The 13,828-nt window shown below is 32.0% G+C and overlaps 1 protein-coding gene across 5 annotated transcripts in view; it reads left to right on the forward strand.

The window, feature by feature from the left end:
- LOC118192155 (transcriptional adapter 2-beta-like) overlaps window positions 1-13,828 on the forward strand; it is a 73,380-nt gene that overhangs the window by 47,488 nt on the left and 12,064 nt on the right. For 2 of the 5 annotated variants that reach the window (XM_085817709.1, XM_085817708.1), the window contains exons 13-14: window positions 2,671-2,711; window positions 11,724-11,806. In XM_085817709.1, coding sequence (XP_085673835.1) covers window positions 2,671-2,711; window positions 11,724-11,806 — 124 coding nt within the window. Of the gene's footprint in view, window positions 1-2,670; window positions 2,712-6,326; window positions 6,445-11,723; window positions 11,807-13,828 lie in introns of those variants that run through there. The other 3 variants (XM_085817710.1, XM_085817712.1, XM_085817711.1) reach the window with 3 other exon arrangements.

Here is a 13,828-nt window from a genome sequence, read left to right on the forward strand (position 1 = left end):
CAGCTAGGCTGTTTCAGCTAAGAACCCTCCCATTTAAACCAATGCTGTGAAAAATGATTTTCTTGGAAAAGTTTCTTCTAGCTTTGCACATTGCTAGATGTGATAACCCCATTAGTGTGATCGTTATGGATGGCAATTTTTTTGCATTTTTAATGTTTAAAGCTCTCTTCATTCTGATGAAATCTGCAACAGCATATTATTAAATATCATCCTTAAACTGGAGGAATTAACTTCTACAGTAAGAATTGTTGGCATATTTTCTTTAATGATTCTGAGAAAGATTTTTCAAAATGTGCATATGAATGCACAGAACATGATGCTAGTGATTTTATCTATACCAGTGGCTCTTAGCCTTTTTTGCCTCATTTACCCCCTTGCTTTCCAAAAACTTGAAAAATGTATTTATTTTAATTTAAATATTTTTCAGTGTGTTTTATAAATTAAACAAGGAAAAGTATAGAAAATGTATATAAATTCCAAAACTTGAACAAAGGTAATTTTTTATATTCATGAACTAAGCAGATAAAAAAAAGGCTACCTTTATTCCCCCCCCCCCTGTTTGAGAACCCCTGATCTGATAGTCAACATTCAATTTTCCACCTTTTTTATTATTTTTCAAAATTAAAAAAAGAAATATATTTGGCATCAGAAAAAAGCTGTATTTATAACTAGGTAATTTAAAAGCATGAATATACTTAATATAATGTATTGAAATATTTCATGCATTTCATATTTCCCTTATGTCAAACTAACACAATGAACATAAAACAATTTTTAATGCATGATTTACAACAATGAAGCATTAAAAATGAAACTTCACAGAGTTCTTGTAGGTAAATAGTTCATGTTTACACCATTGCACTTTTCTGTCTCTAAGCTGATGTTTCTTATGTAATCTTTATGAGAGTAATGTACTTGAATAATGGAAACTTGAACACCTATAAATTTTTATTTAACTTTTTAATCGAGGGTTCATAGAATACAGTATTGTACCAGTGAAAAACACATGTATTATGTGTATACTTTAAAAATGCAAGTTAACACTGGGGAGACATTGTGTATTTACTATTACATGAAATTGGAATATTCTAAACTAAGTCCAACATGCCAATCTACTTCTATGATGGTAGGCCTAGTGGCACTGGCTAACACTGAGGCCTAGTGGCACTGGCTAACACTGAAGTTGCTTCCTGAAGGTCCCCATTTAGTCATGAGATCAGACAATTCAGATTGCACTTCTTTCATGTTTATGTTCTGTTTCTTTTTTCTGTGAAGGCTAGCTCTCTCATCTAGCTACTGAATTACAAAATTGCAGATCTGCTTAATTTTAACTTTACCTAACAAAGACGACTTGCCATCCAATGCAGAGTCAGATGCTTTGCACTATATAGTATGTATTTAGAAAGGGCACTGTTGTGAACTCTTTGTTACAGTTTTTAGTCTACCAGTCTTGAGATCAAACAAATTCCACCTCAGTTGATTATCCTTGCTGTGTATGATTGTCCTCCATAGTAAGTAAGTATGCTGGAATGATACTTTTTAGACAGCTGGAACTTTTAAACCAGTAACATTGATGGATGTGATGAATATTTTTTAGCATTATAATCATAATCCCCACTAGATAGTCCTGTCACTGATTTGCATTTCTAAACTGAGATGGAGATCATTTGCAATAACTGTTAAGATTCTTTTACAGTTTCATTTGAGAAACAGTTTCAGACTTCTCTGGCTTCCAATCTTTATTTGTCAGAAAGATATGCATAGTGCAATAAATATTTATCAAAAAGTCAGTGATTTGTTTTGACAGTGAGTTCTATTGTATAGTACTGGTTCATTTCAGATGCGCTTTCAGACTGCTTTGCTGAATTTGTAAACTTCAGTAATCATGCCTTGTTTAAGCAAGCTGAATACTTTTCTTTTTTCTTCATTAAAGCCAAAGTACTTCTAATAGTATTAATGCACTCAGTGTCTTTAACCCATTGGTGAATTTAAGTTGTGAATTTTAAATCTTCAGTGACATTGTGATTAGAGATGGACTGTGACCTATAAACCTCTGCTGGCATTATTTTCTTGGGCATAATCTGAATCTTCATTTTTTAGGAAAATATATATGTTGCTGTATTTGAAAATTTTAACATCATATCTTTGTTATAGAAATATCACATGGGCTGAATGATGTGCAATTCTGTACCAAACTGTATAATTTTTTAACTGAGAAACTAAATTTTAGATCATTCATTTACTAATAAGTAACTTCATGTTTTTTTTTTTTTTTTTTTGAGCCCATTCTTAGTCAAACAACATAAGCCATTTTATCACTGTTTGATTTTATAATTAATTCATCAGTGGAACTTGGAGAGATGTTGTACCATCTTCTTCCAGCTACCACTTTAAGGTTATCACTTTAAAACCAGTAACATTTTTATGGATTATCATAGGAAATTAACCAGCCCAGTCTTTCTTATCCATTGGATCAGTGCTGGTTTGTTCTCCATTTAGGAAAATTATATCCTGATTAATTACATGGATCAAAGCTTCTGTGCTGATTTTTTTTTTCATAAAAACATATTTATCTATCTGCTGTATAAAATTTACATTTTAAAACTTATCTTTATTAAATTTAGAATCATAATTTATAAAATTAAATGACTGATTTCCTTTTTTCTCTAGAAGCGACGAAAGCGAAGACTTAGATTCACCAGAAGAAAACGGTAAGTTGATATTTAATAAATTCCTTTTAGCCTTCTTTCTTTTTTTTTTTTTTTTTTTTTTTTTTTTTTTTTTTTTTTTAAGGGGCTCTAACCCAGAAGGGCTTTTAGTCTGGAAATGGGATTTTGCGTGGAATCACTAGAAGTGCTGAATCTTTTTTCACATTGTTGCTACCAAATACTGTTACCCTGTATGATAGTAAAAGAAATTCAATAATTAATCTTACATGAATGTTTGTATGTTTCATGCATGAGAAAACATGGGTACCAAGAGCCATCAAATTTCGAATAATGAAGTCCTCCACCTGAATATGGGCACCTGGAAGCCCGAATTTTGAATTTCAAATTAATTTTATTATCTCTTTCATATTTTGTAAAACTTCAATGAATTTTTTATTAAAAAACTCAGCGATTTCAAAGCAAATGACATAAAAAATTTTAAATTTTAGTTTTTTCCCCTGGGGATGGTGTTATAGCAATAAGATGTAAGACAATAAGACATTATAGCAATAAGATTGTCTTATATAAATAAAATAACTGTGGTATGTCACTGGAAAAAAGCATGAGACATACAAATGCATGATATCAGTAATATAAGAATATTCATAACCTCCTTGAAGTTAGTAGCTGTTGCATATTGTTATGCAAGAGCTTGTTAACTTTTCTCGATAATTGTTAGAGTCTATTTTAAATAATCAGAGTATCAGAAATTATAAATGAAAAATTCTTAGAGGGCTATCTCTTAAGTTATATGAGCATCAAAGTGAACAAGAAATATTTCAGTAAAATGGCAAGCTGAAAGAATTTATAGCGCTGAATGTCGATGCAAGATTTTGAAGCATCAGTGAGTTATGCTAAGTAAAACAAGTGGAATACCTTATTAAATATATATTAATTTTAGCAACATGAATTTGAAAGCATAATCTGACCATAATACTACATTAAAAATTTAACTTCATAACATGAAATCACCCATATCTGTAATAAATCTTTAAAATAATTGTCTGGTGCAATGAAATCAGTAAGCCTAAGTGCAGAAATATAGCCAAAGGAAAATTACAAGAAAGATGATGTCTCCTGCTGAAAAACTTAGGTACTTCATTTAATTAAGGAAATATTGCTTGTGTATGTTTAAAATAAAACTTAAAAAGTTACCATATATACCCGCGTATAAGTTGACCCCCCCCCCCCTCTTTGACATAAAAAATTCGTAGAAAATAAGAAACTCGCGTATAAGTCGACCCCCCACTTCCGAAATCGATCGAGAAACTTCGAAAACTTTTTTTTTTTAAGTACTACATTTATTCAAAATCATCTGAGAAAAAAAGTAAATATACGAGAAAAAATATATAAAAATACCTTGGTAAATAAACAAAATCAAAATCCTTCAACGTCTGATTCATGGTCACATTCGCCAAACATTTCATAGAACTCTTCTGTCGTCATTGGCTCGTCATCATACATATTTTCAGTCTCGAACTCTGTATTGTTACAATCACTACTAGAGCCTTCGTCGTCATTTTCACTTTCAAAAACAGTATCATCTTCCATGCCATCTAGTTCGTTGCTAATACAACATTTTTTAAATGATTTTATAATCATTTCAGAGGGTATTTCGTTCCAAGCATTTTTAACCCACTGAGCAATTAATCTAATATCGGGCTTTTTAATGTTGCCTCCCTTTGTAGATGCTGTTCGACCGGAACTAATCCACTCTGCCCAATATTTTCTAACATTTACTTTGAAGGGCTTATTGAGGCAGACATCTAGGGGTTGAATGACGGATGTCAATCCTCCCGGAATTAAGGCCACAGTCGTTTTTAGGTGTTTTGTCACTTCTTCAGAAAAGTGTACTTATATGTATGTGAAAAACTATCTGCATTTCTCTTTTCTTGGCATGTTGGCGAAACTTTTTTATTGCTTGATATTGATCGGTTGTTCAGGGGCCGAAAATTCTTTGGTTTAATCGAAACTTACTCTAGTTAAAGTATGAAACTCTGTGATTAGTTTGTCACATAATTTAAGTCATGAAATTACTTCAAGTAAGTGACTTATTTGATAAGTCATCCAATTTGAGTGCGGGAAGGAAACAACTGCATTATATAACGAAATTTTTGAACTTCCAATTCTTTTAATTTTTTATGGCCCCGCATATAAGTCGACCCCCCCCCCCACACACACACTTTGAAGTCCTTTTTTTTTTTTTTTTTTTTTTTTTTTTTTTTTTTTTTTTTTTTTTTTTGTCCAAAATATCTTGACTTATACGTGGGTATATACGGTATATCGTTGTTAAAATATTGGACATTAAAAACTTTGATCGTTGTTAAATATTGTTTTACATACTATATAAGCATCTTCATCCAATGCTATAACAGTTTAATATCATGTATACAGCCATATTTTAGGTGCCATATTTCAGATTATAATTATTCTGTAGTAAGTCAGTCACCAATGGCCAAGAGGCTGAAATTTATCTCAAATTATCAAAATGGTTACAATGGATTTTCATATTATTCAGAAAAACATTCTGTCTCTTAGGTAGTAAGCCCTCATGTTTAACTAATTAACTTAAACATCCTATGACACAATGAATATGAAGTGGCATATATATATTATATCATGTCAATCATAAAATTTTAAATTTATTTAAGATTTTAGAATACAGTCAAAAGTCGTTAATTCGGACACCCATAATTCGGAATGATCTATAATCCGGACCTCAAAACTAAAAACTTTCTGCGCATGCGCCGCATTGACACATGCGCATAGGCGTTTACGCGTGCGTGTAAGACCCTTTATGACTGCGCATATGAGTTTGCGCAAGTGCAGAATACGTTTTCGCGTGCGCGTTTTATTATAATGGACGTATAAGCTAAAATTATCTAATTATCTATTTCAGTTAATGTTGATGATTGCGTTGTTCCTTAATTTTCGAATTGGATCCGGCTTATTATTTTTTGCAGACTGTAAGAGCAATTTTATAAAAGTAAGCTTAAACTTTCGATTATATCAAATAGAATTTTCGATATATATTTGTTAATATGTAAAGGATCTAAAGCAAAAGTATGTTTTGAAATCCGAAATCTGTTTATCAATTTCACGCTGCTCGGCGGGGGGATCGCCGCGCAGCGGGCGCGTAATGAATTGGAAGTTGATCTGTCAGCACTATCTTTATCTTCAGCGCAGATGTTTTTATTTTATTTGGCTTATAATTCCTTACCAAATGTAGTATTTCATCTCGATATGCTCCGTCTTTGATATGATTTAAAACAAGTTCCTCGTCATTATAATTCGCTTTCGATAGCGAAGAAAGTAACAGAGGTTATTGAAAACGAAAAAATTTCGATTGACAAATTAGTCGGTGTTCTCGACACAGCAATTATAGGACTTGAACAGCGTAACTTTGTAACTGAACAAGAAATTATGTCTGTTTAATAGAATTAAAGAGAAAGTATTATCACATGAAACGAAGCAAAACTTAAACAACTTACATTGAAAGAAATGTTTAATAAAATAAACAAATAAATATTAAGCTTTTTCTTTTTGCAAATTTTGATACCCTTTAGATCATAATTGTTCTTTATTTCATAAATTACGGTTTCATATTTTTAATTTTAGAATTTCTGCATGCCATCTTACGAGATTTAAACTGATGATCTATAATCCGGAATCGCCGAAGTCCCGACTAGTCCGGATTAACAACTTTTGACTGTATAGAACTTTTCATATAATAAAAAGAAAAGGATAATCAGTGTATTTTCTAAAAAGTAGGTACTACTTTTTAAGTTCACTAATTTTCTCATTGCCAATCTTTATTCCATAAAAATACAGGTTATATATGCCTCTTGCGCTCGCCATTCCAGCATTTAGTATACAGTCAAAAGTCTTTAATCTGGAATGATCTATAATCCGGACCTCAAAGCTACAAACTTTCCGCGCGTGCGTAAACGCATAATACCTTTACGCATGCGCATAATACGTTTACGCATGTCCGTTTAATGTACAATGGACGGTATAAGGTAAGCTAAAATTAGATAATTATCTATTTCAGTTAATGTTGCAGATTGCGTTGTTCCTTAATCTTCTAATTGGGTCCGGCTTATTATTTTTTGCAGACTGTTAGAGCAATTTTATAAAAGTAAGCTTGAACTTTCAATTAATTATGTCAAAAAGAATTTCCGATTCTGGAGCTGCCAAATGATCTACAAAGCGAAAGCACGTTTCGATGTCCATCAAACAAAAAGTGGAATTGCTGCAAAAAATGGATAAAGGCATATCCTTTGTTTCTCTAACCATTCCGAAATCTGTTTATCAATTTCACACTGCTGTGCCGGGGGGGGACGTCGTGGCGCACAATGAACTGGAAGTTGATCTGTCAGCACTATTCTTATCTTCAGGGCAGATGTTTTCATTTTATTCGGCTTATAACTCCTTACTAAATGTAGTATTTCATCTCGATGTACTCCGCCTTTGCAGAGCAAGAGCAGCCTTTCCGGGTTTGAGCGCCTTCTCAGCAAGTGGCAAGAGCTCTACTGAGCATGTTGATTAAGTGGTATATCAGAAATACATATGTTTTCAGAATAATAGCTTATTGCCTTATCGATGGACAAAGGTGTACTTTTTCTCTACAGAGAATTAAAAATAGACAGCTTTGAATGATTAGAGAGAATCTGTAGTAACTACTTGTTTCATTAAGCACTGTTTCGTTTATTTTGAACGAACAGGATGGTCCATATCTGCTAAAAACCACAGTAAATAATGGATATATTACATTAATAAGGAATTAGGAGAGGAGTCTTGGATGTTATCTGGAGCATGTCCAGTAAGTAGATTAAGACTTGTCATCTGTATCGGCAGTTCCCAACCTGTATTACACATATCCCTTGGGCAGCGGTGCCCAACCTTGTGCCCATGAGCACAAGTGTGCTCACCGATTGTTTTGTATATGATCGCCGGCTGGCGATTAGGTACTATGAAAAATATTTTAAAAATAACCATTCATTTATATTTCTTAATTGTTAAAATATGGTAAGCATTTATAGTCATAAGAGATATCTTGCAAGATATTATAAAATAATTGATTGCTGACTGATGAACTTGATAGTGAACATGGAATCTTATTGCTTCATTCCTATATTAGATGGCTCAGCAGGGGAAAAGTACTTCAATGATTTGTAGAACTTATTTAGCCAATAAAGCAGTTTTGGGAATCTAGAAACAAAAGTTATAAAGAATTGGATGATAATAATTTATCCAATCAGTAGTTTCTCATGGATATAACATCTAAACTGAACAAAGATCTCCAGGGAGAAGAGGGGGGGGAACCCTTTTTCAATTCACTGGGACTGTAATTGCTTTTTGGATAAAGTTAAATTTGTGGATAAATCAGATGAAAGAAAATTTTTTACCCATTTTCAGAATTTATCAAGTCGTATTAATAACCACAAGGCAATTGAAACAGAGAAATACTCGGAAAACCTAAATGCACTGAAAAATAATTTTGAACTCCGCTTCTCTGATTTCCATAAAATTCAGATTCATCTCAGACCCATGTGCCGAAATTAATATTTCAGATGTATCACATGAGATTGGAAATATGTTTAATAAAAATGCTGATGTTTTGGAAATGTGCTTGCAATATGCCAAAGATTGGGCACTACTGCCCTAGGGTATATGATGGCTTAGTTGGAATTATGTGAAATAGTGGTACAGAGCAAAGTATTGTAATGAATGCTAATGAAAAATGTTCAGAAAGTTAACATTTTTAATGAAAAAAAGGGTAATCATAAGAAATTCTAGTGTGACCATTACTATTACTGACGAAAACATATTATGAAAGCAATGGAGTTAGTTGTAACTAACCCTGACTACATCATTCATATTTTTGGTTGCTTAGTCAGAAATATGTAGTAACCCTCTTTCTCTCCTTGTCATAACAAGTCATATAAAATTATTGTCAGCCAGTAAATATTTTTAATATTGAGTGAATTAAATAGCTGTCTTTCTTTACAGTTATGTTAAGTGAAGTTTGTTTGAATGTGGTTTTTATTTTACTTTTTTTAAAAATTTGTTATGTAAGATGTGTTTAAGTAAAAATTTGTAAACCATTAAAAAGTAGGTTTTTGCACAGAACTAAAGCTATTGTAGGTGACAGCTTTGATTCGGTGTTTGTGTCAAGCATTTCCAAAGAAACAGCTGGGCCAGGATGAAGCTATTAGCTTAGTTACAGCTACACTTACTAGCAGTAAGAAAATTCTAAAAAGAGTAGTCTTTCTTAGAAAAAGAGAAAATATTCTGTTCAGTGTGTAATATGGAATTTCGTTTGGAAGAGACGAGAACAGCCCCTTTTTGTGTCATATGCAAGGAGATTTTATCAAATGGAAGTATGAAACCTTTGGTATTGTTGCATCATTTAAAAACCAAATAATCCAGTTTCAAACAAAAATTAATATGTATTTTTCAACAAATGTCTAAGGATTCTAACTTAAAACCTATTATTAGCTAACACAGATGATAAAAATGCAACTGAAGCATAAAAATAAGTCATTGTATTGCTAAAAGTGGTGAAAACCATACCGTTACTGAAATTTTGATGTTGCTCAAACAGCATTCTCTTCACAAACATACATTTGCTTGGAGAAACAAGGCCATGCTGATGACTTTTATTGATAGTAATCGAGAATAAAAAATATCCCCCCTCTTTTTTAGCATGTCGATGAGAGCACCAATGTATTAAACCTTTTAGGTCATACATTTAGTATGTATGAAATTATATATTAATTCACTTTAATATATAATTAATATCACTTTAATATATAATTATTTATTTAATATATAATTAATTATTACTTTAAGTTTAATATTTTACTGTGATACAACACTATTTCAAGAATACTAAGATTTTTGTATAGGACTAAATCTCATCAACAATTAATAAATTCATAAGCTTGCTCATTTATTTCATATCTATTATAGAAAAACTGATATTCAAAATAATTACAGTACATTAATAATGTTGTATTTTAATTTAAAATACAGTAAAGTCCCACAAATTTTACTCTTGATATCTCGTCATTCCATATAACTTGACAACTTTAGAAACTTTTATAAGATATCTCTAGGCCAAACAGAGCAAGTATTACTTACAGTTCATATAATTATTATTTATGCATATATCTCTCCTGTTCTACTCGTAGATTTAAGTGTTCTTTTTCAGTAATTTTTGCCGTTTTCGCATTGTGCCATTCATTCTTGGAACTGCTTAATAAATTTCAAGATATGTTGTAATACTTGCCAATGCTGTTTGCTTCTTTCGAGGATACAAAGATAATTAGATAGCAGCTGGCCGCTGGCTCACATTTCTTTCTACTGCTGCGAAATGTTGAGACTTATCTGAAGTTTTGTGACTGAATCTTATTGCAAACTAAACTCACACCTGTTCATAGCGGGCATCATCCTCAATTCATATCCAGATGTATAAGTGTTACATGTTTTGGGGAACGTTTGGTATTCTGTCATATGAAAATATCATTCAAAAAGAACAGAAACTAAGGTGACAATGGAAATGAAACTAGATGCTTTAGAATAGACAGGACAAAGGGAAAAGTGTAAACAAAATTGCCATTAATTTCAGTGTTGGACGGACTATTTTGATAGGATTAAAAAAGAAGAGATTCGGAATCGAGAGTTTTTGTTTGAAAAGAGCATGTACGGATAGTTTAAGGGAAAGAAGATGTATAAAAGGGGGTGAATACGAATACAAGAGAAAGCCCTAAAATTTTATGATGAATTTCAAGGAAAGCCTGGATTTACTGCTAGTGCTGACAGGCTCGACAGATGGAAAGATCTGTTGAAAACCAAAAACCACCACCCACAGATCACTGGGCAAGAGCAGATTTTTTTAAAATTCATATATTATTTTGTCTCTAGGATCATAATATTCAGTGTCTAGAGTTTTTTAGTTGAAACGTTATAAAAATAATATCACATGCATTAAAGGGTTAAATATTAAAAATTCCGAGAAATCCACCCCTTATTCCATAAAACTTGATTTTTTTGGAAACTCAAGGATCTCTCAGTCCACGTTATGCCCAATTTACAGGACTCTACTGTGTATGGGTTGGTACTGTACTTATTCGAAATGAGTAATATAATAATCAGTTTATGTTTCATTATATTTTTCTGACCTTATTCATTGCAATTTATTAGTTTTATAGTATTCAGTAATAAGATATAGGCAGGAATATTATAAGGGGATGAAGGAGGAATCATAGTTCTGAAAGAGGAAGTTAGGGATACTCTATATTACTAAGTCTTTTTAAAGGGTACAGAGAGAGAAAAGGTTGGGAACTGCTAATCAAGATAAGAGCAGCTTTGCTAACTTTTATCCCTAGTATGGGATGGGGGATATTAATTCTTTTTGAAAATTCTCATTTGTTTGGCATAAATCTGACACACACATATTCTTGCTGTTTTTAATCAAAAGGTAGGTGCTCTGTACTGTTGGGAATTTGAGATGAAATTAATTATTTGACCTCTTTTGTCTCTTTGCATCTTAATAATCTACATTAAATATTCTGCTGTTTGACTAATAGAGATCCATATCAGCTAACTCTTCGATTAAGAGAAACCCATGACTGTAAAAATGCATAAGATCTTTTGTGTAAATTTAATCTCAGTCAAAGCTGGAGTTTTTATTTCACAGTTATATACTTCGTGAACACTTATTTCTGTACTTATTATTTGGTAATGAAAATAATATGTGTAACTTGAGTAATAGTTTCTCACTGTATTACTTTCATGTATATTTTGTTATATTACTTTTATGTATACTTTCATTGTTGTGCATATCGCTGATATTAGAAAAGTTATTTTTAAATGTGTAAGTAAACTGGTCTTTAATTAGCTAGTGTGTATTATTTCTTTTGCAGTCCTTAATAGATTTTTTACTACATTCAGTGTTTTGATATAAACTAAAAACATTATAGTATCATTATTATTTTTTTTAACCTTTAGGGGAAGATGACTATCCGTACGAAACTGGATTTTTTATTCCAGTTTTACAAGGCTACAATTTGCTATCTCGAAAGGAAAAAACGGTATATTTTTGCTGAATGTACTCATTTCATAGAGTTTGGAAACTAATGATAACTATATATTTTTGTTTCCATATTACATTATAGATTATTGGCTGTAAATTTGCCTCTAAAAAATACATTTGCATGTGAGAGAGATCTTTGTATGTAAAAAAAAAAAAATTGTAAAAAATAGAGTATTGAAATGTACTTTGTAATAAGAGGAAATGCTACTGTATATTTCTAACTGGTTAGTGCATGTGGGTAGATTTAGAAAAAAAGTAACCACTCGGTTTTCGTTCAATTAATAATGTTTGCTGAAAAATTTACCATTTGTGTTTTGTTGCTGTCATTTCAGTTCCTGTATGAATTGTCAGTTTCTGAAATCTTAAATATTCTTAGTGTGTCCATAGCTGCCAATTCTTTCAATTTTCATCGCATCTTCTGGTATCCCAATAGATACCAGATTTCTGGGTTCTTAATTTTTAGCCTTTACTAATAGGAAATGTTTCCACGTTATAAATGAAATTTATTCAATTAATAAAGCTTTTACTTTGCAAATTCCATTTCCCAACACTTGGTAATTTTCAGCATAGTTTTTTTTTATTAAAATCTGAATTGTCTTAATCTGGCCCTAGACACTTCTAAAATTTTTTATGAAGATTCAACTAGTGTTTAATCTAATATTTGTATTTAATTTTTTTTCATCAATAAATAGTGCATTACTAAGTTTGTCCACACAGTAGTATGCACATTAATTACTCGTGGTACTTTTCATCGTAATTTAAATGTATTTTCATAAATAATTGCATTTTCTCCTACTTGGGATTTTTGCAACATAAAAATGTAAGAAAGTTACAAGTAGCCAAAATGTATATGGAATGTGTAATTAAAAATTTATATATTTTATATCAGAAACACAAAGTACAGAAAATTTAATAATGTGAATTGTGAAGTCTGTTTACAGTTCTTTTGAAATAGCATTATGACACAGCATGAAAACTTTTGCAAATTCCTAGTTTTCATACTAAAACCTCCCAAATTTCCATGTTTCAAGGTTGGCAGCTATGTGGGGATCACATTCTTTTTCATCTCATTTTTCTAAGAAAAAGCTATCTTTTAAAATATTATACTAATGTTGCCTAAAGTTTTTCCTTCGTATGTGTTTGAACATATACGAAAGACACATTCAGTCAACATGTATTTCTTAAGGTAAAAGTGTAATGGTAAAATAATTAGATCTGAAGTAAAAATATTTAAATCTTACTTCTCACACAGAAGTTAACGAAAATTGGCTACTGTCTTTAGTATCATTCTCATCCTCAGTCTTGGTCTCAGATACATATGTTATGCATTTAATGAATTTATATTTATAAAGAAGCTATTTTTTACTACATTGTTGCATTATTTTCTTCTGACACCAGTTGTTAAGTTATTTTCTTTCTTCATGTTCGTATGGGGTTTATAGATTTGGAGTGAATAACGATGACAGCTCTTGATGGAATATCGAAACACACTTTATTTAGCCAATATTAATCAAGACAGCTCCAAAGTCGCGTTTTACAGTCGTCGAAGATCTACTATACACTTGCTGGAATAATCAGTAACACAGCCTTCAGGTTATCAGGCTATAACGGTGGAGACAGCTTCACTGCAGAGCACCAGAGTACAGCTCCCGACTCTGCTCGGTCGTTCTCGGAACTCTATGTACTCTCAAGGCTCTCCACGCCACAACTCGCGATGCACTTGACGACACACAGAGAACAGCTCGGTTCAGTCATTCCCGGAGCTTAACACATTCTCTCGACAATACACTAACCACAATACACTAAGAGACTTCGATGCACTCGACGACCAACTCGGCGCTAGACTTCGAGACACTCGCTCAATGACTATCAGTTCGCTAGACAAGGCACACTCTAACTGACTGTGGACAAGCAAGGTTTATATAGCTTTCGGCTTGTGTTTGAGAACATTTTGGCCTAAACCGGTAAGAATTAATTCCAGAAGGTTCTCCATCCATCCATGGCATATCGCCAATTTTGT

Source organism: Stegodyphus dumicola, chromosome 5, assembly GCF_044657685.1.
Source record: "Stegodyphus dumicola isolate Sdum_Otavi_A_Nest chromosome 5, ASM4465768v1".
In the NCBI taxonomy this organism is placed as follows: Eukaryota; Metazoa; Arthropoda; class Arachnida; order Araneae; family Eresidae; genus Stegodyphus; species Stegodyphus dumicola.